The 24,973-nt window shown below is 49.9% G+C and overlaps 2 protein-coding genes across 2 annotated transcripts in view; one reads left to right on the forward strand and one right to left on the reverse strand.

Annotated features, from left to right (window-relative positions):
* Nucleotides 1–248: 248 nt before the first annotated feature.
* Nucleotides 249–21,611, reverse strand: Calhm3 (calcium homeostasis modulator 3). The gene is made up of 4 exons (XM_021649556.2): nucleotides 21,494–21,611; nucleotides 4,480–4,861; nucleotides 3,127–3,382; nucleotides 249–1,257 (listed from the first exon to the last, which is right to left on the reverse strand). Exons 2-4 carry the CDS (start codon nucleotides 4,764–4,766, stop codon nucleotides 766–768), a joined length of 1,035 nt encoding a protein of 344 aa, XP_021505231.1. The 5' UTR covers nucleotides 4,767–4,861; nucleotides 21,494–21,611; the 3' UTR covers nucleotides 249–765.
* Nucleotides 20,894–24,973, forward strand: part of Neurl1 (neuralized E3 ubiquitin protein ligase 1) — a 76,129-nt gene continuing 72,049 nt past the window's right edge. Inside the window, exon 1 of the mRNA XM_060390844.1 lies at nucleotides 20,894–21,625. Coding sequence (XP_060246827.1) covers nucleotides 21,541–21,625 — 85 coding nt within the window. The 5' untranslated portion in view covers nucleotides 20,894–21,540. The remainder of the gene's footprint in view (nucleotides 21,626–24,973) is intronic.

Consider the following 24,973-nt stretch of genomic DNA (forward strand, 5'->3'; position numbering starts at 1 on the left):
AAGAGGGGTGACTCCGACAAGTTGTCTTCTGATCTCTAGACACAAAGCAAGGCACACACGCACGCACACGCGCACACACACGCACACGCGCACACACACGCACACAGGCACACACGCACACAGGCACACACGCACAATCAATCAATGTGATTTAAAGGGGGTGCTAGTAATCATCTCTTCTTCACTAGATTTCACACCAAGAGCGACTGAATGAAATCAGGCATGTGACACTATTATGATGATTTTTTAAGATTTGGTATCAATGTCTATGACCCGGATCCACAACGGATTTATTCTGACTGTGGCTGCTCAAAGTTTGGTCCACTGACCAGAAGAAACAGTCTAGTGTGGGGGCTTGTTGGAGATAAAATTCTGGAAACCAGGAAGTGGTGACTCACACCTGTAATCCCAACACTAAGGGAGCCTGAGGCAGGAGGCTAGCCATTCTTATTAGTCCTGGAGTTCAAGGTCAACTTCAGCTAGACAGATGAAGTGGGACTCTTCCTCAGAAAGAGATGGGGTGGTTGAGGAAAGAAGGAAAGAAGGAAAGGAAAGAAAGGGAAAAGGAAAGGAAAGGAAAGGGACTCAGTCTTGAACACGCTGAATAAGAATCTGAACTTGCTCAGGGCCCAGAAGGAATGGTGTCCACACAGCAGGACATTCCCAGAAACTAGGCAGATACAGGGCTATCTGGGAAGGAGGCCAGCAAAGGAGGCTGTGCTAACATGGGCATTTGACATGGGAAAATGGAGCCTCACAAGATCCCTATACATTGACCTGGTGGCACAGCTTGGTGCCTGGAGCAGCGATAGGAGCTCGGTGATTGAGGCCAGGACCCCAGAGCCTGGGGGACGCTGCGAGGTCAAGCGGTGGCTTACTGGAGTACCAGGTACTTAGGAGTTGATCCACCTGCTGCCGGCTGGAGACTGCACGCAGGTGGGCCTTCCCGATCGCACCATCCAGGTCTTCTGGGGGCTCTGGGGACTCCTGCGACTCTGGGATCCCACCGGCTGGGTCCCGACGTAGCCCCAGAGAGCGCAGCTCGCTCTGCATGCTCGCGAAGAAGTGCAGCACGCAGCGGTGTGCGAAGTCCCTTGCGTGCTCACAGCAAGTCTCATCGAAGAGCTTCTGCTCCAGGTCCACATAGTTGCTCCAGTATCTGCGCTGTAGGAAGACTGTCTGGTCGAAGCAGGGCCTCAGGCAGCGGACTAGGAAGGCAACCACTATCAGCAGCAAGGTAGTGCTCCAGCCTATGGCCTGGAGGATGGTAGGTGTCAGTTAGTGAGATGCAGGAGGGATCTGGTGGTGTTACACCGAGTGTGTGCTCCAAGGCCCCTCCCTTTGCTTTCTCCCCATCCTTTATCACACCTCTACATTTTCCAACCAGTCACCATCCTGCCACCCATCCTCCGATTCATCCATCTAAACAAACATATGTCCGCCCATTCATCCAATCACCCCTCCTCTCCTCTGACTATATGTCCATCATTGTCCCATTCTTTCATTTGTGTGGATGTATATTTCCCACCTAGCCTCACTGCTGTGCTGTATTTTTGTGAGCTCTTAGGCTGGGAGTAGGGACAAGGGGACAGTGTTCTAGGCCTACATCGAGGGAGACAGGAAGCCATTCTCTAATGCTGGAGCCCACGCCTGCCTGACCCCTTTCTTCCTCTCTATCTTCCAAAGCTGCAGTTTTTCCCAGCCCCACAAACATGAAAATCCTCATCAGTTGTAGATTTGACTGCCACCATTTACACAATCTCCTTGTTTGGTCAACACAGAATCCCCCACTGAAAAAGTTGAGTATTTTATGTATGAAAGCAGAGGAAAAAAACTTGATAAGCTAGGCATGATTGATAACTTAGAACTTAGGATGCAAACCTGGGTCTGACTGCAAACTCCATGCACTTTCTCCCGAACCTGGGAGAGCTAGAGGTGCTGACTACATCTTGGCCCTCTCGGCAAACCTTCAGCCTGTGTTTTCTCTCAGCCTCTCTGTATTCTTCACTCCAGAGTATCGGGCTCTCTGGAGCCCTGGAGAGGCTCTGTGTATAAAGACCTCATAAATACTCTGAGACCAACCCAGGCCAGCACAGGCATTGGTGAGGGTGGTGGAATTGGGGGCCAGGATAGAGGTGGGGCTGTGTAGGCTACAGCGTAGTGGAGAGGTTTCCAGTTGGAGTCCAGGCATCTGGTGAACCTCCTTTGTAAGGAGGTGGTTAAGAAGGACCTTGACGTGTGTACCCAGAGCTTGGCATGTGTAGCAGAGCTTGCCTGTTACAAGTTCTGTGACTTTGGCCTTGTGAACTAAACACTATCAGAGCCTCACTCCCTCCTCTGAGAAATCCGTGCCAAAGGGTTGTTCTGAGAATTACACACACGGGTGCACAGAAATGCTCAACACAGCACCTGAGGTGGAAGTACTCAGTAAATGACATTACGCTGTGTGTCTGGGGTGGGAGGCCACATGTCACCAGCAGTCCTCTGCCATCCACCTCCTGGGGCCTTCAGGGGCAGCTGCCTGTTCTGGGTAAGCTGGTATCGATGGCCCAGTGCTTGCTTCTCAAGGACAGTGGTCCCAACCCCCCACACCTCCTGCTCTTGGTTATGACTCCAGCAGCGAGGAGCATCCTCGGGAAGTCACATGGACCAGATCCAGCACCAAACCCAAAGCAACACAGGGGCTCTGTCTCAGTAAAGGTTACTATTGCTGTGATGAAACAATGAAGCATGTGGGGAGGGAAGGACTTATTCAGCTTATGCTGCCACACTGTAGCGGAAGCCAGGATAGGAACTCAGACAGGGCAGGAACCTAGAGGCAGGAGCGGATGCAGAGGCCATGAAGGGGTGCTACTTACTGGCTTGTTCCTCAGGAATTGCTCAATGTGCTCTCTTATAGAACCCAGGACCACCAGCCCAGGGATGGCACCACTCATAATGGACTGTGCCCTCCCTCATCAATCACTAATTTAAAAAGAAATGCCTGACAGGCTGGCCCACAGCCCCATTTTATGAAGGCATTTTCTTAATTGAGATTCTCTCCTCTCAGGTGACACTAGCTTGTATCAAACGGACATAGAGCTAGTTAGCGCAGTCTCCATGAGGGCCTGGGCAGGACCCCCTTACCTGTGACAGGCACCGCAGGTATCGAGACACAGCCTTGCGTGCAGGGCTGTTTTTAACAAGCTCATCCTCCTTGCAGGGCACCTTGGCCAGGAAGAGCTGCACCTGGCTGGGGGTCATGTTAGCGAAATCCAGAAACTTCTCAGGGTCCACGGAGTTGCTGAAGGCACACACGAAACACTTGCCATCAAGGAGGGCCAGCAGGATCCAGACCAGGGGTGCTGCCAGAGCGCGTTGCAGCACCGAGGAACACATGTACCTGGAGGCAAAGAAAGGAGGCCTCCGTGGGCATCCAGTGCACAGCTCCAGCCAGCGAGAGCTGCACCTGCAGTTGTGGCCTCTTCCTAGCTCCGAGAGCTCAGCTAGGATTTCTAGACGTATGTGAGAGAAGGAGAGAGCACGCAGGCACACACACACACACACACACACACACACACACACACACACTCACATACCAGCATGCCCAGTTTAGCCTTTAACTCTCTGTGTAGTAGATGAGAATGACTTTCAGCTTTTGGTCCTCCTGCCTCCTCTTCCTGAGTTCTGGGCTTGCAAGGAATGTGCCGCCCCATCTGGAGAACGCAGTGCTGGGGTCCAGCCCAGGCCCTCATGCTTTCCAGGCAAGGGCTCCACCAACTGGTCTACGTCCTCAGCCCTTGGCCAGGGTTCTTAACATCCAACTGTCAAAGATTCATCGTGCTGGAAAGCGGGTCTGCTGAAGGAGTGGGCCCAGCAAAGTGAACTTAGAGGCGCCTTACTTGCAAAGTGCTCAGCAGGTAGGCATTGGTCCCAGGTAGGCATTCCATGCCAGCTGGTTGGTATTAGAAACTGCTGAGCTCTATCAGCTGACCTGTAGGCATACGACAGACCCTGGGGACATAGGGCTACAACAGGTACTTGTCTCAGGAAGCTTCCAGGAAAGGAAATACAGCCTTTAAATAAAGCATTGCCTCTCGCTGCACTCACAACAGACAGAAACCTGCTATGCGCTCAACGAGACTGATGGAACCTGAATAAGTCTTGGAAATCCTGACTCATTCCTATGGTTACAGTAGTGGAAAGATGAAAAACAATAGGAACAAAATACTTATCCTCAGGACCAGCCAGTTGGACCAGCAGTGAGGGTAACAGGCTAAGACTGATGACCTGAATTCAATCCTCAGATCCCATAGGGTGGAAGGAGAGAACTGACCCCTGAAACCTGTCCTCTGGCCTCCACACACACAGACATGTTTCCTGATGGGAACCGGAAACTGAGCAGAACATCTTTGGTTGTTGAGCACTATCTGGAGCAAGAAAAGGAACACCGGATAGCATCAGTTGCTCCGGGCAGTGGAGAGGTATGTGCCAGCCTACCTGATGGTGCCCAGGTCCTTCCTCCGGCGCCCTGCTGGCCGGTGCCACTCCTCCATCATCACTACAGATTGCCTATTGACCAAGAGACCACAGAGGAAGAGGGCTAGAGGAGGAGTGAGCAGCAGGCCCAGGCCATAGAGGGCATTGTAGCGAGCTAGGCAGGGGCAGTTGAAGTCGAAGGAGGAGTACATCTTGACTGTGACCGCAGCCAGCAGGAGGCAAATGCCATTCATCACTGACTCAGAGCTGGATTGGAGGTGCTGGAAGAACATTCGGAACCGATCCATGGCTGCAGCTGCGTGGACAAAGCTGTGGGTGTGACACTGAGGCTTGGTCACTCAGTGGTGGGCCTGGGCTCCACAGGAGGGGGTCTCTCTTCTTCCTAGAGCCACAGTGCACAACAGAAAAGGCCGCATGCATCCTCCAAAGCACAATGGAGACTGAAGGGAGATGCCTGCTTTCTCTAAAGACACCTCTCGCCACGTGATCGCCACCCCCCTCTCGGTGGGGTGTGTCACTCTGTGACCAGCCAGACCGAAGCACCTCTAGGCAAATGGGCCCTGCCTTCCCTTGACTCCCTCCACAGCCTGCCTTCAGGGTTTGTATGCACAGGCAGACAGTAGATGAGGCTCCCAGGCAAATTCTGGGTGCCATGAGACAAAACATGCATGGAGCAAAATTGTGTTTTCTGATGGGCCCAAACCTGACAGCACAGTCCAGGGAGATGTCCTCTGTGCTCTCGGGCTGGGTGGAAGGTAGAGGAGTGTCTGCTCCTCCCCTGAATTATTACTATTATTTTTGCTTTTAAAAATGTGTATGGGCGGTGTGTGTGTGTGTGTGTGTGCTGGAGTAATAGTTCAGAGGGCCTGGGTTCAATTCCCAGCACCCACATGGTGGCTCATAACCATCTATAATGAGGTCTGATGCCCTCTTCTGGCAGGCAGGTGTACATGCAGACACAGCATTATATACATAATAAGTAAATAAATCTTTAAAAAATCTGTATGGGTGTTTAGCCCGAGTCTGTATTTGTGCAGAAGCCAGAAGGGGATCTGGGGCTTCCAAAACTGGATCTCAGACAGTTGCTAGCTGCTGTGTGGGTGCTGGGAACCGAACCTGAGTTCTCTGCGAGAGCAGTAAGTGCTCTTAGCTGCTCAGCCATCATCTCTCCACGCCCCATTTTTGCTTTTCTGAACTGGGTCTTACTGGTAGCCCAGGATGGTCTGCAACCCATGGAAGTCCCCCTTCTTCAGCTCTCAGGGGATCACAGGCATGTACCACCATGCCTAACTATGATTTAGTCCTGCCCCTCTGACACAGAATTAGCCTTTGGGGAAAAGGGCCACGTGAGGCCTCTGGCAAGAGTGACATTGAACGAAGGGCTGGTAAATGGGGTCAGACTAGAGGGACTTGTCTTCTAATGTAACTGACGCAGCCTCTGCCACATTACAAAAGTTCACACACATGCCTGCACACACACATACATAAGCATGCGCCCATACACAGTAACTATTTTTTTCCTAAGATTTTATTAATTTAAAGTATGAGTGCTCTATCTGTATGTATGCAGGCACACCAGAAGAGGGCATCAGATTCCAGGATAGATGGTTGTGAGCCACCATGTGGTTGCTGGGAATTGAACTCAAAACCTCTGGAAGAGCAGCCAGTACTCTTAACCACTGAGCCATTGCTCCAGGCCCCTGTTTTTTGTTTTGTTGTTGTTTTGTTTTAGTGCATGCTACGTAACGCATGTGGAGGGGAGGGGACAACTTTCGGCAGTTGGTTCTCTTCTCTCACTGTGAGTTCTGGGGTCTGAGCTCAGGCTGTCACACTTATACAGCAACCATCTTTACCCACTGGCCCTCAGAAAGCCTGGATGCCCTGCTTGAGATCACAGCCTGGTGGGACAGAGCTAGGGAGAAAGCTGGGAGCCTCCTATACTCTTCACCCTTAGTTACCTGTTTGTTTGTTTGTTTGTTTGTTTTGATTCTTCAGCAGAAACATTAAGAAAGATGATTTATTGTACAAGAGTTACACTTGGCCACAAGCGAACAAAACTAGTTCATTAGGCCAAAGGGCCAGGGCAGAGGGCCAGCGGACTGTTTTGATTGTAGGGAAGGCAGCCAGGTTCTCAGGTGGTCTCGGCGAGAGGGTGTTCCAAGTCCATTGAGACGGTATTGCTGACAGCAGCGTACAGAGCAACAACCTGCACCAGCGTCCCGGCCTTCAGCATCTCTTACATCGGCTGCTGCATCCTTCGTGGTGCACAAGCTAATTTACTTGGACCTCTGCCTCATCTTTCTTCTCTCACGCTTCAGCCTGCACGTCTGCTTATTCGGCCACTTCGCTCTAGTGGGCTCTGGCCATGCCTCAGAGACAGGTCTTTTAGTCTGTGTGATCTCTCTCTTCCTCCTTCCCTCCCTCTTTCCCTCTCTCCCTTCCTCCCTCCCTCTCTCCCACTCTCACTTTTTCTGCCTTCCTTCTTTCTTTCCTTCACTCCAGCCCTTTTTTCCTCATGCACCTCTCCCCCACCCTTTATGAGTTTTTACTATGTTGCTCAGGCTGCCTCGGCCTCTTTAGTAAACAATATTCCCACCTCTAATTCCAGAAAAAATTCCTTTAAAATGTTTTTCTAAAGATTTTATTTTTATTTGGGGGGGCCGAAGAGTAGAATCAGTGGTTAAGAGCACTGGTTGCAGCAAAGGACCCAGGTTTAATTCTTAGCACCCACACGGAGGGCTCGATGCAGGCACCAGGCACGCATGTGGCCCATGGGCGTACATGCAGGCAAAATACTCATGCACATAATAAAAAAATAAAATGCAATAGAAAGGTTTTGTTTTTACTTGTGGTGTGGTGTGTGTGTGTGTGTGTGTGTGTGTGTGTGTGTGCCTGTGGAAGCAAGACAAGGGCTCCAGATACCCCGGAAATAGATTGCAGGGGATTTTGAGCCACCCAGCGAGGGTGCTGGGAACCAAACTGCAGCCCCCAGAAAGAGCAGGAGCAATTCTTGCTTGCCTAGTCTCTCCAGCTCCTAAGTAAGGGAGAACCTTAGAGTCCACGAAAACATCCATGAGCATGCATTAACTTGCAACTGGAAGATGCTTGTAGAATTAGCTTCTGTCTGGTTTTTTTTTTTTTTTTTTGAGTTGGAATCTTGTAGATACATTCTTGGGGTTCTTCTGAAAAGAATTTTTTTTTCGAGACAGCCTTGTGTAACCCTGGCTGTCCTGGAACTCACTCTGTAAACAAACCTGGCCTCAAACTCACAGAGATCCACCTGCCTCTGCCTCCCCAGAGCTGGGATTAAAGGTGTGTGCCACCCCCCCAGTGTTTTGTGGATTTTTGTTTGTTTGTTTTGTTTTTTTCCTTTTGAAAGGACTTGAGGAGCTAGAGAGAGGACTCGGTGGTTAAGAGCACACACTGCTCCTGCAGAGGACCCAAGTTTGGTACAGAGAACTCCCACTGGCGGTGCTCACAGCCTCCTGAAACTCCAGCCCCAACATCTCCTCTGGACTCTGTGGGCACACTTAAAGTAAAAAATTAAGGTAAAGGGCTTGTTATTTTTGAGATGTTAGCTTCATCATATTCCTGTGGCCCTGCTGTTGTTTATGTGTTTATCTCTTAATTTGCTTTTGGAGACAAGCTTTCATGATGTAACATGGGCTGTCCTAGAACGCATAATCACTACAATCACTTTCCCTCAGCCTCCCAAGTGCTGGAATTCATGGAGTTTCTATTGTTACAGGCCTGATAGGAATGGCTGCCTCTATCTGATCCAGGTGTGGTGGCAAACTCCTGTAGCCCTGACACGTGGGAAGCAGACGCAGGAGGATTGCCACAACTTCGACATTGGTCTGCTCTGCACAGCAAGTCCCCGGTCAACTGGGTCTACATTTTGAGACTCCACGACTAAAAGCAAAGCAAAGCAGAACACTCAGTGCATGTGTGCATGTCTATCTGGAAATACGAGTGTGGTTGTGTCACTGCCGCAGGGTAGAATGATTCTGCTCCCCCGGGGGTTCCCCAGAATCGTCTTTCTTTTAAAGGCAGCGAATGAATGTCCTACTTTTCTCTCGGGGCTGGAAGGCTACTGACTCCAGCAGAGTAGCAGGGCTCTCTGTGCCTCTAAGTGACCTGGTTCTCTGGTTCTCTGTCTCCTTGGGGACATGTGGTGCCAAGAGTGAGAGGATGGCAGCGGAAGGGGACTACCTAGCCAGTAGCACAGGACTAGCTGGCTGACTAGCCGGGAACAACTTGAACTAAACCCCTATTTCATTCTTTTTAACAGGGTCCCACTCTGTGCTCCAGGCCAGCCTTGACCTGGCTGTGCCCTGCCTGCAGCCTCTCAAGTGCTGGGATTATAGGCATGTGTCACCGTACACAACCCCCATTCTTCATACCAAAATAAATTTCATGTCTCAACGTCCTAAACATGCAATTAAAAAGAGAATGTTAGACAAGAAGCTTTATGTAAATGGCCCAGGCCCACGCCTCTGTGAGCAGAACGCAGCTCTTGGGTGCTGTGCAGAGAGGCAAAGACCTGTGTAAACCAGAAACGCATTTCTGGGTGTGGTAGTGACCATGGGTAATACCAACGTTTGGGAGACAGAGGCAGGAGGATTATTCGGTCAAGGTCATCCAGGCTGAAAAACCAGTTCCCGGACAACCTGAGCCACACAGGGAGACAGTGTCTCCAGTGAACCTTAAAAAAAATAAAAAGGAGAAACAAAATAAACAACTAGAAAATTCTGTGAGCAAAAAATACCAATAAGCCAAATTAAAAACAACAAAGAGGACTGAAAAACCGTCTTTGCCACACATACTACACAAAGGCTTGTGCACTTACCTTGCAGAAAGTTTGAGTCATTACAAAAGACGTGAATAGTCCCTCAGAAAAACTGGACAAAGTGAGGTCGGGATGTAATTCAGGTGCCAGAGTGCTTCCCCAGCACACACAAAACCCTGTGTCTGATCCCTATGGCCGCAAAAGGTAAGTGTGTTGGCACACACTTGAGAAAGAAAGGCAAGAGGATCAGTCTTTCAAGGTTAACCTTCAGTACATAGAGACTTGGAGTCCAGCCACGCTGTACGAGTCTCTGTCACAAATTCAAATAAATAAGTGCAAACAGGACAAAGGATCTGAACTGGCAATTCCCAGATACTGAAACACAAGTGCCCCAAACTTGTGCATCCTCATTCACAATGAAGCTTGTGCCTTTTAAAATTTACCAAGAGCTGAGTGTGATGGCGCACGCACTCAGGAAGAGGCAGGCAAATCTCGGTGAGGCCAACCTGGTCTACAGAGAAAGTTCCAGGACAGCCAAGACTACATAGAGAAACCCTGTCTCGAAGAACAAAGCAAAAACCCAACCAACCAACCAAACAAAAGCACTTACCGAGTAGTTAGAAATGAAGCTGCTGATGACACTCAATGTCAGCGAGGCTTACAGAAATAGTCAGTTTCACACACACACATTTTGATGGGTAAATATGGCGGCTCAGTAGGAGAATTTGGTGGTCTATTTAACCACAGATGCCCTTCCAGCAAGTAATTCCTTAGCTCCCAGTTTGCAGATGTGCAGATGTGCAAATGTGCAGGTGTGGCCAAGACAAACAAGGATGCTTGTTACCAAGTTACTGTGGTGGCAACAAAACTGGGAACAAACTAAGTTCCATCAGCAAAGGGGTTGCTTAAAGGAAACACGACCATTTATAAGACTAGAGCTAGAGCTGTGCAGCTATTGAAAGAATGAAGCAAACCTGTGCCTATGCAAATTAGAAACTTTTGTGGACTTTGATAAACTCGAAAGGCATTGCTTGCATATTACACAGTCTCACCCCTTCTAGTTCAGGCTTGAGCATGCGTGTGTGTGTGTGTGTGTGTGTGTGTGTGTGCGTGTGTGCGTGTGCGCGCGCGCGCACATGCACACACACACACACACACACAGCTTTAATATTATACAAACTGTTTTTGTACGGTTATTACCACGGGTGGCCAGAAGGGGAGACTTTCTATTTTATATCTTTCCTGTTGTACTTTCCTTTTCTTTTTTGAGACAGGGTTTCTCTGTGTGGCCTTGACTGTCCTGGACTCACTTTGTAGACCAGGCCGGCCTCGAATTCAGAGATCCGCCTGCCTCTGACTCCCCGAGTGCTGGGATTAAAGGCATGTGTCACCACACCCAGCTAACATAATTTTAAACATCCCAGTCTTTAAAGAATTCACTTTAAATGCTCAAAGTCTCTTTAAAATACCCAGTCTTTTAACTGTGTTCCTATAAAATAAAAAATAAGTTAAATACTTTCTTACTCCAAAGGGCATTAAAAAAAAAGTTAGACTTAAGAAAACCCCAAATCCAACGGAGTAGATAGCTCAGTGTCTAGTATCTGGAAGTCACAATTTTCTAGGCTCCGAAGGGTTGGGTAACTCCACTTGTGCTGCTCTGCTATTCACAGCATATAGAACTTGTCTTGAAGGCTCAGGCCAGCTCCACTCTGTAGCTGCTACCGTCTGGCAGTTGTCACCTAGTCCTGTCTTCTCCAATATTCTGGATCTGTACTTCAGTGAATGGCCTCCTGGGAGACTCTTTCCTGCCACATAGCTCTGTGCTTTGGTTTCTCTCTGTGACCCTTTACTCCTTCAAAACCACCACCATGTGGGAGACTCTTGTGCACAACTGGGTTTTCAGCTCTGGCTAACCAGCATCCACTGCCCATAAAACAGACTCTTAATTCAGTATCACACAACTGGCTCAGCAGAGTTTTTACTTCCCTCTGAGACTTCACAAGCAAGGCCTCCACCATCTGTACTTCTCTTTTGTAGGTACCCACAACAGCTCCTTAAGCTTTAAGCACTCAGCAACCTTTTCCAGCCCAAAGCTCCAAAATCCTTTTCACTAAACTTTCAAAAACAGCATGGTCAGGCTCATCACAGGGATACTCCACTTCCAGTACCAATTTCTTTCTTAGTTTGTTTTGTGTTGAGCAAAGCCAACTTGGGGAGGAAAGGGCTTGGTATATCTTGCAGGTTAGAATCTATTATCAAGGGACGACAGGGCAATAGCATGAGGCAGGAACGAAGCAGAAACCGGGGAGAAACTGGCTTACTGGCTTGTGCTCCATGGTCTGCTCAGCTTGCTTTCTTGTGTAATCCAGGCTCACCTGCCTAGGGGTGGTAACACAGTGGGGAGGCCCTCTTCTATGAATTAGCAGCCAAGAATATGCCTCACAGGCACGTCTGCAGGACAATCTGATGGAGGTAATTCTAGTTTGGATCAAGTTGACAAACACCAACCAGCACAGTGTCTTTACTGGCTGAGCCATCTCTCCAGTCCCCCAAAAATGCTATTTCTAAAAACAGGATCAAGGGGGCTAAAGAGGTGGCTCTGTGGTTAAGAACACTTGCTGCCCTTGCAGAGGACCTGGGTTCGGTTTCCACACCTACATCAGGCAGCTTATAACGGCCTGTAACTCTGGTTTCAGTGGTTCTGACATCCTCTTCTGGCCTGCATGTGTACCTTTAGGCACATGCTACACATACTCTCAGGCTGCACACATACACATAAAATAAATCTAAACAACAACAAGAAGCCAGAATTGAAATAGTATGATTGACACAATAAAAGAAGTAGATTCCAGCCTTAATATTCTTCCTTTATGTAAATTCTTAGTCATATTCTACAGGATGCAGAAATTGGAACACTTTGTTTTATTGTTGTTTTTTCAGTACTGTGCGTTGAATGCAGGGCCTTGTGCTTGCGGCAGGTGCTCTGCCAATGAGCTGTCCCTGGGCTTTATACATTCTACACTTCATTCTTTTCAGAAAAAGAGACAAATGAGCTTTATAAAATTATCTTTCTCTTCTCTTTCCTTTTTGCTTTGACTAACAAGCTATATACGTGAACTATAATGCCAAGTTTGTCGATCTGGTAGAGAGCACCGGTTTTCTGACTTAAGAGATCTTTGAATACTACACGTGGGGTTACATACAGAGAAATTCCAGGACAGGACGGGGGGGGGGCTAATGGTTTGGGGCGAGGGAGTACCAGGATACACTTTGGGATTTTCACTTCTACTCCCCAAGTCCACCGAACCCAAAGTGACTGCAGACTTTCTTTTACCCACGCCCTCTTCCCGTTTTGAGACAGGACCTCACTACGTAGCCCTGGCTGGCCTTTAACTAACAGAGATCTGCCTACTTTTGCTTCCTGAGTGCTGGGATCAAAGGCAGGGGACACTGTGCCTGGCCTCCTTTTACCCTCTTGCTGATGGAAACATCTCCAGCTGGCCCAGCGGGAAGTGGGTGATCGTGTGTTTGTGGAGAGACTGGGCTGAGGAGAGTCCCAGCCCTGAGGATAGTAGCCTGCTTAGAGAGCCACGATGCTGGCCTGCGCAGATGTCCACCCTGGGTAACCAGAGGCAGCGAGGGCTATGCCCAGGGGTGCTCTGAAGGGGGCCTGGGCTTCGCTTACGCTGAGGAGTGCTTGTGGATGGTCTGTCCTTTGGTCAGTTGCCACAGTAGGGAGGACTCCTCTGTCAGGATGAAAAAACGAGAAAGGGGCCCCGGTGAAGCGAATCTAGGTAGGAGGGTGGAGCGCTCAGAGCCTACAGTAGGGCCAGTTTCCTCACTGACGTTTGCTTCATACGAAAGTAGCTAATTCACGTTTCAGGGCGCACAAGTCCTTCCATAAGATCTTTGCCTTTTGAAAGAAGCCTGGACATCCTTTAAAGTGTTTCGATTGGCCTGAGGCTCTCTCCTTCAAAAGTTAGAAGGCACTAAGGAGATTCCCATGATGCTCTACTGCTCTCTAGTGGTGGAGGGGGGACCTTGAAACACAAAGGGAGAAGTGCCAAAGTGCTTTTGGGTGTACCTGTGGGACCCCTCTTGAGCAGCAGCTACTGCTGTGGCCTCAGCTCACCCCCTTACCAGGTGTTAGGACAAAGGGCATTTAGTGTGATTTAACCGGAAAGGCGCCACCCGACTCCCGTTTGACGTTTGCCGTCAAAGAGTTTTACAGCGTAACGCAATCGTATTTATCGTGTTTTCCCTTTATGAGTCCCTGGTCTTTGTAGCATTCTTGGGGGGCTTTCTTGCCAAGTACAGGCCGCTTCACTTATCTAAGAGAGAAACAGGAAGCTGGGGCTTGCACCCATTTCAACCACCTTTCTTGGGTTTCGGCGCGCTCTGTCTGTGTCCATCAGCAGCCCGTCGGCTGTTCCCTGGTTAAAGAGCCTGGGGAGTGGGTTCTCTAGCAGAAAGAGGCTGGTTCCTGAACACAGTAAAAACACTGTTCTTACCATAGATGCCTCCCTCCAGCTCAAGGCACAAAGGGGTGGTACAGGCACAGTTCACAGGCGCAGGGATCTGAACTCAGATTTCCTAGCGCTGTAACTCGGGCACTTCACTTACCGGCTCCCAGGCAACGTCCCTAAGCCTCGGGATTCTCCTTTGCTCGATGGGAAGAGCAATACCACCAACAGTACGCAACTCACGTGGCTGATTCCAGCGAGCTGACTCATGGGTGGTGCTCAGGCCAAGGCTTACTGCACAGTAGAATAAGTTCTTCTGAATGCCGCTTACGGCTGAGGAGGTGACTCAGTGTTCAAGCGCGGAGGTCTCTTCCAGAACACCCAGTTAGGTTTTCAGCGCCAACACAACCGCCCACAACGCTCTGCAACTCTAGTCCTAGAGGGCCAGATGCCCCCTTCTGGCTCCCATAGGCACTGCACCAATCCAGTACAGAGGCATACGCGTAAGCAAAACACCCATGTACATGAAATTTTTAAAATGAAGAAAATTAAAATAAATTCCACTTGCTGTAATTATCTGAGCCAGTGGTCTGGAAGGGGCCCATGGAAGCTTGGACTGAAGGTCATTACGCAGGTTCCCGGGTGGGACATTTGTTTTCCCTCTTGCTTCTTGGAGAGACTCCACTTCCGCACTGAGCTGCAATGGGGAGGTTGGATTCGGGCCTTTGTCTGGGCTTTGTCTGTGGGCACCCTAGACCCAACATGTAGCCAGCGGGCTTTTAAGGGTCTGCTTATGACTTGGGGGGAAATTGATGACTCCAAATTATAAAAAACAGAACAAAACAACAATAACCTTCAAAAGTAAAATTAAGAAATGTTGGCATACCTGCTTCCAAACTTGACATCATGTCCGCTCACTAAAAGTCATTAAAAGTAGTACTCATAAATATTTCATTATTCTTGAAGACCATGGTTTTTTTCCCTCCCCGCCACTTGGCAAGAAATACAACACATGCATGATTGCTTAGAAATAAAATCAGTCATAAAATCAGTGACTTCCTGGTAGTCCTTTGACTCCAAGGCCACATTTGTAAAATTCCATTTAAAATATGTAGGGTGATAAAATGACATTTCATGTGAGGTGTTGTATAACTTATATAAAAAGAAAGATTTATTGTATTTTACCTGTGGGTGTGTCTATGTGTTTGTATGTACATATAGGTTTGTATGTATGTGCACATAGGTGCGTGCAGAGGCCAGAAGAGAGTGGCCGGATCCCCTGGACTTGACATTCCAGGTGGCTGTGAGCTGCCTGATATGGGTGCTGGGTCCTGAGCTCCTTTGGTCCTCCGAGAGAGCAACAAGTGACCACTCGAGGAGCCGTCTCTCCAGGCCCTGGGGATGGTGTACTTTGGTATACTTGAACTGGTGGAGTCGGCCCCAAAGATAAAAAAACTTACAGTTCTGTGACTAGCCCTACTATTGATTTTTGACTCAATGTTGCCTGGAGATGTCAAGGCTCAGGAGGGACTGTGGTCCCTCTTCCCAGCACAGCTGCCCTCCTTCCCAGGTGGCCTCACACTGGCCTAATTTTTGGTACTCAGTGTTCCTAGGGTAGCCTGCAGGATTGCTTTGAATCTCATCCTTTCCATTAGGACACGTGGTCAGAGGCAGCTTCCCTAAGACCTGCCTTCTGCTGAGTCAGAATCTGTTGGTGGAAGGGGGCGCTCCATTTGAGCACTGTCCTCCCAGTCAAGCCCCTGTGGATAATTCTGGTGCACATGTGGGTTTCAAAGTATTGCTTGCAAGGAACCGACATCTTGCTCAGTGCCAGGCACACACTGTTCATTAATAGTGTTCATAATACATGGCAGAATATTAGATTCCATTGCGAACTCCAGAACTGTGAACTGTAGGACCCTGTTTCTTGTTTGGTTTGGTTGAGGCCTATCCGACACCTGCTGGGTGCTTTCTCTGCCTCTCTGAGCTAGTGGGTTTTCATCCTAGCATCTGGCTCCTGAGTCTTTCTTGGTAAAATAGAACGGTTGGGACTTTCATTTAAAAACAACATCAGCAACAACACATTACAGTTAGTGTGTGTTACATGCTTGTGTGCATGCAGGTGTGTGTGTGTGTGTGTGTGTGTGTGTGTGTAGAGGTCAGAGGACAGGGTCTCTCACTAAACCTCAGGCTTAAACTTTTGGCTAGATTATAGTCAGTGACTCATCTTTGTAGAAAACTGATTTTCCCTTACCCAGCAGGTACCAGTTACAGCCTCTTGGTTAGGGTGGGATTTTATGGCCATTTCCCTTTCTCTTTGCTGGAATTCTGTCTGGCTTGAATCTGTGAAGGTCTAGTCATAGGCTCTGTGCATCCGTCTTGTTGTGCCTGGAAGATGCTGTTTCTGTGGAGTCGCCCCCAAACTCTGGCTCTTACAATCTTTCTTCCTCCTCTTCTGCATAGATCCTTGAGCCTGAGGGGAGGGGAGTGTCACTGGGCATATCAGCCACACTCCAGGGCAAGACCCAGGCCCAGGAGTAATTGGCCAACAGAAAATGGAGTCCATGGTTTTGTGTATGTTTTTTGTTTTGTTTTGGTAATTTTTGCTTCATATACACATTTATAAATAATATATATAGTTTGCATTGATTTTTCATCTTGTTTTTTTGTTTTGAGAGAGATAGGTATGATGTAAGGAGGATCTTGGAGGAGTTGGGAGAGGGGAAATATGGTCAAAATATTGTATAAAATATTTTTAAATTAAAAAATTAAATAAAAAAGTTGGCTAGGCCAGCAGGCCAGCAAAACCCTAGGGGTCTTTCTGTTCCTGCTGGGATTGCGGGCATGTGCCTCATGCCCAGATTTTTTTTTCTTTTCTTCTTTTCTTTTCTCTTCTCTTCTCTTCTCTTCTCTTCTCTTCTCTTCTCTTCTCTTCTCTTCTCTTCTCTTTTCTTTTCTTTTCTTTTAACATGAGCTCAGCTCCTCATGTTTCCATGGACACAAACAGACACGCTCTCTCTCTGACTCTGAACTGCTGGAAAGAGTTGCCATATCGACAGCTGCTAGAACCCCACCTTGTGGTATTGTTTTTGTTCGTTTGGTTGGTTGGTTTTGGAGACAGGGTTTTTCTGTGTAGCCCTGGCTGTCCTGGAACCGATCTGTAGACCAGGCTGGGCTAGAACTCACAGAAGTTGCCTCTGCCTGGGATTAAAGGTGTTCGCCACCACCGCCTGGCTCTCCTTGTGGTACTGATAGCCCTAGTCTCCCTCCTCCCTTCCGGGATGGGGCTGAGCTACCTCCTTGTCGCCTGTAAGTTGCATCAGAGTCAGGGAAGGGGCTTAAAAGTCTGGGGTTCAGAAAGACACATGGTATATACTCACTTATAAGTGGATACTGGACCTATAATATAGGATAAACATACTGAAATCTGTACACCTAAAGAAGCTAAACTAGAAGGAGGACCCCAGGTAAGACGATCAATCCTCACTCAGAAAGGCAAATGGGACGGATATTGGAAGAGGGAGAAAACAGGGAACAGGACAGAAGCCTAAGCCTACCAGAGGGGCTCTGAAAGACTCTACCCAGCAGGGTATCAAAGCAGATGCTGAGACTCACAGCCAAACTTTGGGCAGAGTTCAGGGAATCTTATGAAAGAAGGGAGAGATAGAAAGACCCGGAGAGGACAGGAGCTCCACAAGGAGAGCAACAGAACCAAAAAATCTGAGCACAGGGGTCTTTTCTGAGACTGATACTTCAACCAAGGACCAAGCATGGAGATAACCTAGAACCCCTGCACAGATGTAGCCCATGGCAGCTCAGTGTCCTAGTAATGGGAACAGGGACTGTCTCTGACATGAACTGATTGGCCTGTTCTTTGACCACCTCCCCCTGAGGGAGGAGCAGCCTTACCAGGCCACAGAGGAAGACAATGCAGCCAATCCTGGTGAGACCTGATAGGCTAGGGTCAGAGGGAATGGGAGGAGGACCTCCTCTACCAGTGGACTTGGGAAGGGGCGGAGGAGATGAGGAAAGGAGGGTGGGGTTGGGAGGGAATGAGGAAGGGGACTACAGCTGAGATACAAAGTGAATATTTTTAAATTAATAATAAAAAATAAATAAAATAAATATTTTTTAAAAGAAGAAAAAAAGAAACATAAAAGTCTGGGGTTCAGCTCAGTGACCAGGGGAAAGAAGGCTGCTGGTGCTCCGTGGCTCTTTGAGGTGTGTTTACCCAGGGTCCTTGCTAGGAACCCTGGACCCTAGGACAACTTGGAGGGTTACACTCCGCTGGGTCACATGCAGCCACACTCTCCTTCTTTAGGTCTCTGCCCGGCTATAGACCTACCTCCAGTTGACAATTAACAGTGATGTCTTATCCCCCAATTGAACACCCCAGAAAAACCAATTCGGGGTAACGAGGGGCCCCCTAAGGGGGTGACACTAAGGGGGTGACACTAAGGGGCCCGTGTGCAGATTTGTGCAGAGTATTGTCACTCAGAGCGTTGTCACTCAGCATGCCATGGCATGGCCCTTCACATTCACCACTGGTGTGGCTCCTTTGCCCCAGCCCGGTGGAGCCCTATCATCCTCCAGTAATTTTTTTTTTTTTTAACCTCTTGAGTCAGGGAAAGTTTTGGTACTGCTCTCAGCTTTCATTCTGGATACTGTACTGAACAGGGAACTACAGCTATGTCCTGAGCCATATCTGGCAACTGGTCCTTAATTAAAAGGAGAGTTAATCACTGTGGCCACATTAGGAAGAAGGATAAAAAGGTCCAGGGATCCCATGTCTGTCTTTTGGGGTCCTAAAGTGAGATTAAAGTTTAAACAGGGTGCAGAGGATATGCACATCTAAGCAGGCTGTGATCCCCAAGTTAAAAAATACTTTTCACTTTCTTTGGAGCTCAGGCTACTCTGAGCAGCAGAGAGCTTCCACTGCCTCTGGACTCTCAGGAAAGACTCACTGCTGGCCCTCCCTCCCTCCCTCCCTCCCTCCCATCCTCCCTTCTTCCCTCCCTCCCTCCCTCCCTCCCTCCCTCCCTCCCTCCCTCCCTCCCTCCCTCATTTCCTCCTGTCTCTTTGGCCTTCATTTCTCTTCTGCTTTCCCCATAGCCCAGGTTTAGGCCTGTGTGGGGCCTGTGGTGGCTGTCATCTACTTCCGGGGCCTTAGGTCTCCCATCCCCCTACCCAAGCTTCCCAGGAGACAAAAGTGAGCTTATTCCCAGAAGGACCTAGAGCCTCTCCCACAACTGTCTACAAACCCCAGCCAGGCTGGAGAGATAGCTCATCTGTTAAGAGCATTGGCTGCTTTTCCAGATGACCCTGGTTCAATTCCCAGCATCCACATGGCAGCTCACACCTGTCTGGTCTGTAACTCAAATTCCAGTGGATCTGATTCCCTCACCCAGACATATATGTGTGCTGAACACCAAATGTACATAAAAATAAATTAAAGCAACAACAACAACAACAAAAAACAAACCTAGGCAGGGCCCTGCCCTTCATACACTCAGGGGAATTAGTCTCCTTTATACAGAGTCCACAATTTTATTCTGACTCCTAAAAATGTCTGTTCTCCCCAGCTGTGGCTACCCTCTCTTCACAGACATGAGTATATATGCTGTACAGCAAGTTCATTTGTGTAGAGCAGAGGTGTGTGCTAATGTGTGTAGCTGTTAAGAGCCCACAGATTTCTGACGAATGAGTCATCCATTGGGCTAAGTGTTGGGAAGGCACCAGGCCTGACCATTCTGCAGCTGGTCCGCACATGATCCCAGGCACTCCAGAGGCTGGGGGCTGGGGCTGGGGCTGGGGGCTGGTTGTCTTTCCCCTCAAACACCAGGGTGTACCTCTCACAGGTATTTCTAGCTTGCCTGGAGTCTCTGAAACTTAAGGATGAAAGGCCAGGAATGAGATGGGAGTCAAAGGCAGGACGGGGACTAGAGAGGGATTCAGAGATTCTGTTTCCAAGGATCACAGTAGGGTGTGACTGCTGCCAGGCAGGGAGCGCCATCCACTTGACAGATACTTTTGAGAATCTACTGTACTGCCCTGTGGGCTAGAACACCGCGGGGAACGAGGCTGACGAACTCTCCCCTCACTACGCTTATTCGCTATTGGGAGAGGCAGAGTCTAAGCAAGCAGAAAAGGCGACTTTTAGGCAGAGTCACATAAAAGCCATGAAGAGAATGGGATAATCCCATGGAAAATGACAGACAGTGACAGGGTTGCTTAGTTGGGATGGTCAGGGAAGAGCAGGGCATGGGCTGTACCCAAATATTGAGGATGGGTTCCATGGAGATGTGTGGGAAGAAACTTCCAGAAAAGCATGGAGGAGAGGTCTGTGCCCCACTCATGCCTTCCAGGACTCTGGATCAGAGTCGCCGAAGTCAGATTAGAGAGCGACAGAAAGCCTAGAGAGGTAGGAAGGCCAGTCAAGGTAGTATCCACGGAGAAAGAAACGCCCCAGATCCAAGTGGGAGGATGACTTCCTGGTTCCTTCCTGCAGGTTGCAGCACCGAGCTACACCGAGCTACACCGAGGGAAGAGTCACGTGAACAGGACATTTACAGACCGCCCCCCTTCCTCCAAAAAGCCGCCTTGATCTACCATAGGCCATAGCCCCCCTTCTCCAACCGCTTAGCTTTCCAGCTGACAGATTCCTTCAGCTTGGAAGCGGTAACTCTCTCACCGTTTGCGCCTGAGCTCTGTCCCCTCAACTTGGTTCTTGCGGTTCTCTGGGCTTGAGCATGCAAAGGCCCTAAGTCAGGAAATGGGTCTGGCTGGGGTTCTGGTTTGGGGGAGCGAAGGGAAGGGGGGCGCCTATATTCCTTATCCTAATTGTCTTGATCCATCATCCATTCACTCCGGAGAGTTTTAACCTGTGCCAGGCCCTGTTCTCGGTGGTAGGGAGCCTCCATTAGGACTGCCTCGCCACGCCCTGGCATCGGGGCTCCTGGGTTGTGGAGGTCCTGTTCCTCTTGTTTTCAAGTTCTATGTCCCAGGACGGGAATACGCTCAACCTCTGGAGCCCCCTTCTGTTCCTGATGTCAGGTCCGGAGCGGTGCCGTTCCCCACCCGCCACCCCCGCACCCCCGTACCCCCGTCCGCCTTCGAGAACTTGTGCCCAGCGGGAACGCGGCGCGCCCCGGGTCCACATCTGGCAGAGCGGGCGCGCGCGTGTCACTAAGACGCTCATTCACCGGCGCGGCTGTCGCCATAACAACCGGAGCCCGGGAGTCCGGGCGACGCTAGGGCGGGGGTTGGGGGCGGCGGCCTCGGGAGGGACCCGGCAGGAGCGGGGGCGGGCCACACCAGTCGGGCGCTGCACGCTCACCCGCGGGCGGGAGGGCGCCACGCACGTCTCCGCGGCCATCCCCGCGGGCGGGGACCGAGCCCGCCGCCGAGCCTCCGAGCAGCCGCGCGCCGAGCCCGGACTCTATGGCCCGCGGGGAGCGCGCCGCCGCTGCGCCGCCCACCCGCAGCCGGAACCCGAGCTCCAACCCCAGGCAGAGAGGAGCGGCGCGCGCCGCGGGCCGGGGCCCAGGGGCCGGGCCGCCCCGGGCGCGGGGCATGAGAGCTCGGTAGCCGGCTGGCGCGAGGACCCCCGCTTAGGGCAGGACCCCCCGAGGGAAGACAGCCAGGCCCGGGGCGAGCCGGAGACCGCGAACCGCCCGCCCCCGGCCGCAGCCCCGCCAGGGCCCTCCCCCGGCGGCGCGCACCCGCGCGCACACACACTTGCACACCTTTCCTCCGCTCCTACCCGTCCTCGCCTGGTGCCCGCCGGAGCACCCCCGGGGGGCCGATGCCATGGGTAACAACTTCTCCAGCGTCTCCTCTCTGCAGCGAGGAAACCAGAGCCGCGCGTCGCGGGGCCAGACCCAGAACCTCAAAGGTAGGCTTCGTCCTCCGGGGCGCAGCTGGAGGGCTGCGGCGCAGGTGGAGAGGTGGGCAAGGTGCGGTTAGGGAGGACCCGCGGGTGCCACCTGTTGTGTGCATCCGAGCGGCGTGAACGGCCTTTCTGAAGGTGGAGGTGGGCTCGCCGGAGCGGCTGATGGGTGCTGGTGGTGGAGGTGAGGGAGGATGGCTGTCGGTGGGGGTCTGCGTAGTTCTCGCCGTCTGCCCCGGCGACGTCACCGGAGTCCCCTCCAGCGGTGCTGGGCAGGGTGAAGGGGTGGGAAAGGCGTTTGCGGGCAGGATAGGGCAGAGTGGAGGGAAACCCCGGCTCTCCAGCCGAGCTTCCCCGGAGAGTCGCCGTGGTCTTCGTTGCATCTGCCTTGGGCTGCGGAGATCCGGCTGGAAGCACTAGTTGCATTTTCAAGCGGAGGGTCTTAGAGATCCAGGACTAAAGCGGTAGGAGCGGATGGTGTGCTCCCGGGGTCTTCTGCAGGGGGTGATCTTTTGCACCGACTGAGTCAGCTTGATTTTATTAATTTTTTTAGTTTATCCAAAGACAAGATATATGGTCTGAACCCTAGAAAGAGGGGGCAGGGAGCTTCCAAATGGATGGACCTTTACCGGGAAGGTTTGCTGTGTGTGTCCCTCCATCCACCCAGCATCCTCTGGGGGAGGCCCTGGGCTCAGCCCCAGGCCTTCTAGCTTCCAGCATGTCTCTGACCTTTGGAAGATGCTGCTGGATTGGACCCAGCCAATTCTCTCTGGAAAGCTGATTTCTTCATCATTATCAGAGCCAGGTGCACTTAGGTTCTAGGGGTACAATGATAGCTAAAAGTCCCAGCGCTTTTCAAACAACAACAACAACAACAATTAAAAAGCAAAACAACCCACTTCCTAGTCTTCCAGGATACGACTAGGGTAGTAATAGTGCCCTTTAACCCGGAGCCTTTAATCTGGTGTTCGCAGAATGTTCTCAGGCATCTTTTCAGGGACTATGAAAGCCTCTTTGGCTAGTCAGCAGAATAGAGGTAATTGTGCCCATTTTATAGATGAGGGGATCTGAGGCTTCAGTTTTCAGAGCCAGTAAGAGTCAGAAACAGAGTTAGGCTTCAGACCCCAAAGGCTTGGAACTCTGTCTCATCTTGCCAGGCAGTTAACTTCAAGATGGAGAAGGGAGGACAGAGGAACCCGTCCTGCGTTCTAACTCCACCTTTCAGAACTTCACCTCCACTCCGCTCATGAAAATCAGTGGGTCTTGGTGGATTTATGGAAATTAATGTGGCGATACATGCACAGGTCCTTTTAGGGTCATGTTTATTGACCTTGAGGGAAATGGCGATGCAGGTGGGACTAAGAGCGTTAGGCTAGGATGCTCGTGGCAGTATCCTTTAGACTAAGAAAATAAGCCAAATGCCTAAGATTCGTGCTGTTGCCTCTTGGGGAGGATGTGTCGTCACCATCACTAAGATTGTCTTTTCAAAGACTCTGAATGACTTGGGGAAGTGCTCACATCGTAAGAACAGTATGTAAAGCTATAAAAAAGTATGTAAAGCCATAAAGACTTTGTGATCCCCGTTTTGTTAAAAGGCAGTTATCTGACTAGAAAGGAAAACCCAGTAATCACAAAAACAAATAAAAGCTAAGAAGGGACATTTCTTAAAGGTTCCAGGCAATGAATCATATGGGACTTTTTTTCTTTTTTTTATTCATATTTTCTTTTTAAAAATGTGTGCAGTAGCTGGGCACGGTGATACACGCCTGTATTCCAGCACTTGGGGAGGCAGAGGCAGGTGTATCTCTGTGAGTTTGAGGCCAGCCTGATCTACAAATCGAGTCAAGGAGAGCCAAGGCTACGCAGAAAAACCTTGTCTCAAAAAAATGTGTGCAATAAATGCAAGTTATTATTTTAAGGTTGGTTTCATACATGTGTGTAACGCATCCTGCTTACCTCTCTCCCGCCCTGTCCCTTTTTTAACTTTTTTATTTGTTGCTCCCCCTTTTTAAATCTAGGGCCACCTGTGTACCCGGTGTGTTGGGACTATGCATTGCGGCCTGGTGGGGTCACTAGTGGACACACCACTGAAGGCAGCGACACTCCCTTTCCCTGGCTGTGTCTAAAGCAAATAGTTAAGCAGCAAGGGGCGGGGCCCTCTGAGTCCTTCCTGTGTCCTTGGCTGGCTGTTGATGGCCCATTTTTGTGCAGACTCAGCACAGTCATCTGTAGGTGTTGAGAGTTCATAATTGCAATGACCATGTCCTTCCCAGAACATGACATTTCACAGTCCATTCTATATTGAGCCTCTTAGAGTCTTTCTGCCAGCCCCCTCTTCCTTAATGCTCCCTAAGCTTTGGATGGAATGATACAAATGTCTTATTTAGGGCTGAACATTCAACAATAAATCTGTCTTTATCACAGTTCGCTGGAAAGAGAGGCTTCTCTGATTAGAGCTGAGTGCAGTAATTGTCTATAGGTATAAACATATATATTTAGGGGTAGGTCAACACTGTCATTTTAGCTAATCACATTACCCCTGTGTTCTATGGCCCTACCCACAGTGAGCTTTAGAGGGTATTTAACAGTACTAAGTATGGATTCTGTTCAGTGGAGCGGGCCTAAAATTCAAGCATAAAGTGGTTGGTTACTTCTCTAATGGTTGTGCCACTATTGCACAAGCAGGCATATCTGGCCTAGCGGTGTGGTTTCATAGTTTGTTGTAGGATTCACAGCTGTGTATGACCATTGATAGCCTTTCTCCCCAAAGCGGCTTGCATAGCACTTTCAACACTATGAAAGCTTGCCATTGGAAAAGAAGATTCCAGCTCAGTTCCAGCGTGATCTCTTTATTGCATGCAGCCAAGATGTGTGGTGTCTTCAGCCATGAGGTCTTACCATCTAGTTCTGGTGGGCATCCAGGAGAAATGGCAAGAGCTTGTACTGTTTTGGGGGCTTGTAAGGCTCCCTGACCAACTCGTAAGGAGTTGTCCCACACTTGGCCCCATTTTTGTCCATTTTATAACCCACAGCTTCAAGAAGGATCTTTCCCCAGCCATGCAGGGTATCTCCCTTCCAGCTTGAAGAAGTTTGGTTGTAAGATTGTAGGCTTTTTCATGCCCCCATGGTTTTTGTTGATCCTTCCTGCTGCCCCTCCGTCTCTAAATGCCCTGCTTCTTTCCTACTTAAACCTGTTCACCCCTGGAATTTCCCCCTTCTGCTTTCATATTAGCTAGATCTACTGCCTACCTTTTCTTAGGGAATCCCTCCCAATGGCCTCTTTCTAGATTTCTGGTCTCCACATCAACTCTAAATTGAACACAGTAAGTTAGAGATACTCAGTTATGACCCACT

This window comes from Meriones unguiculatus, chromosome 1, assembly GCF_030254825.1.
Source record: "Meriones unguiculatus strain TT.TT164.6M chromosome 1, Bangor_MerUng_6.1, whole genome shotgun sequence".
In the NCBI taxonomy this organism is placed as follows: domain Eukaryota; kingdom Metazoa; phylum Chordata; class Mammalia; order Rodentia; family Muridae; genus Meriones; species Meriones unguiculatus.

Coding starts and splice junctions, on each gene's coding strand:
- Calhm3 (XM_021649556.2), bottom strand. CDS start 4,766: ATGGATCGGTTCCGAATGTTCTTCCAGCACCTCCAATCCAGCTCTGAG. Junction 3,383..4,479: donor AAGGACCTGGGCACCATCAG/GTAGGCTGGCAC, acceptor CTTTGCCTCCAG/GTACATGTGTTCCTCGGTGC. Junction 1,258..3,126: donor ACCTGCGGTGCCTGTCACAG/GTAAGGGGGTCC, acceptor ACCATCCTCCAG/GCCATAGGCTGGAGCACTAC.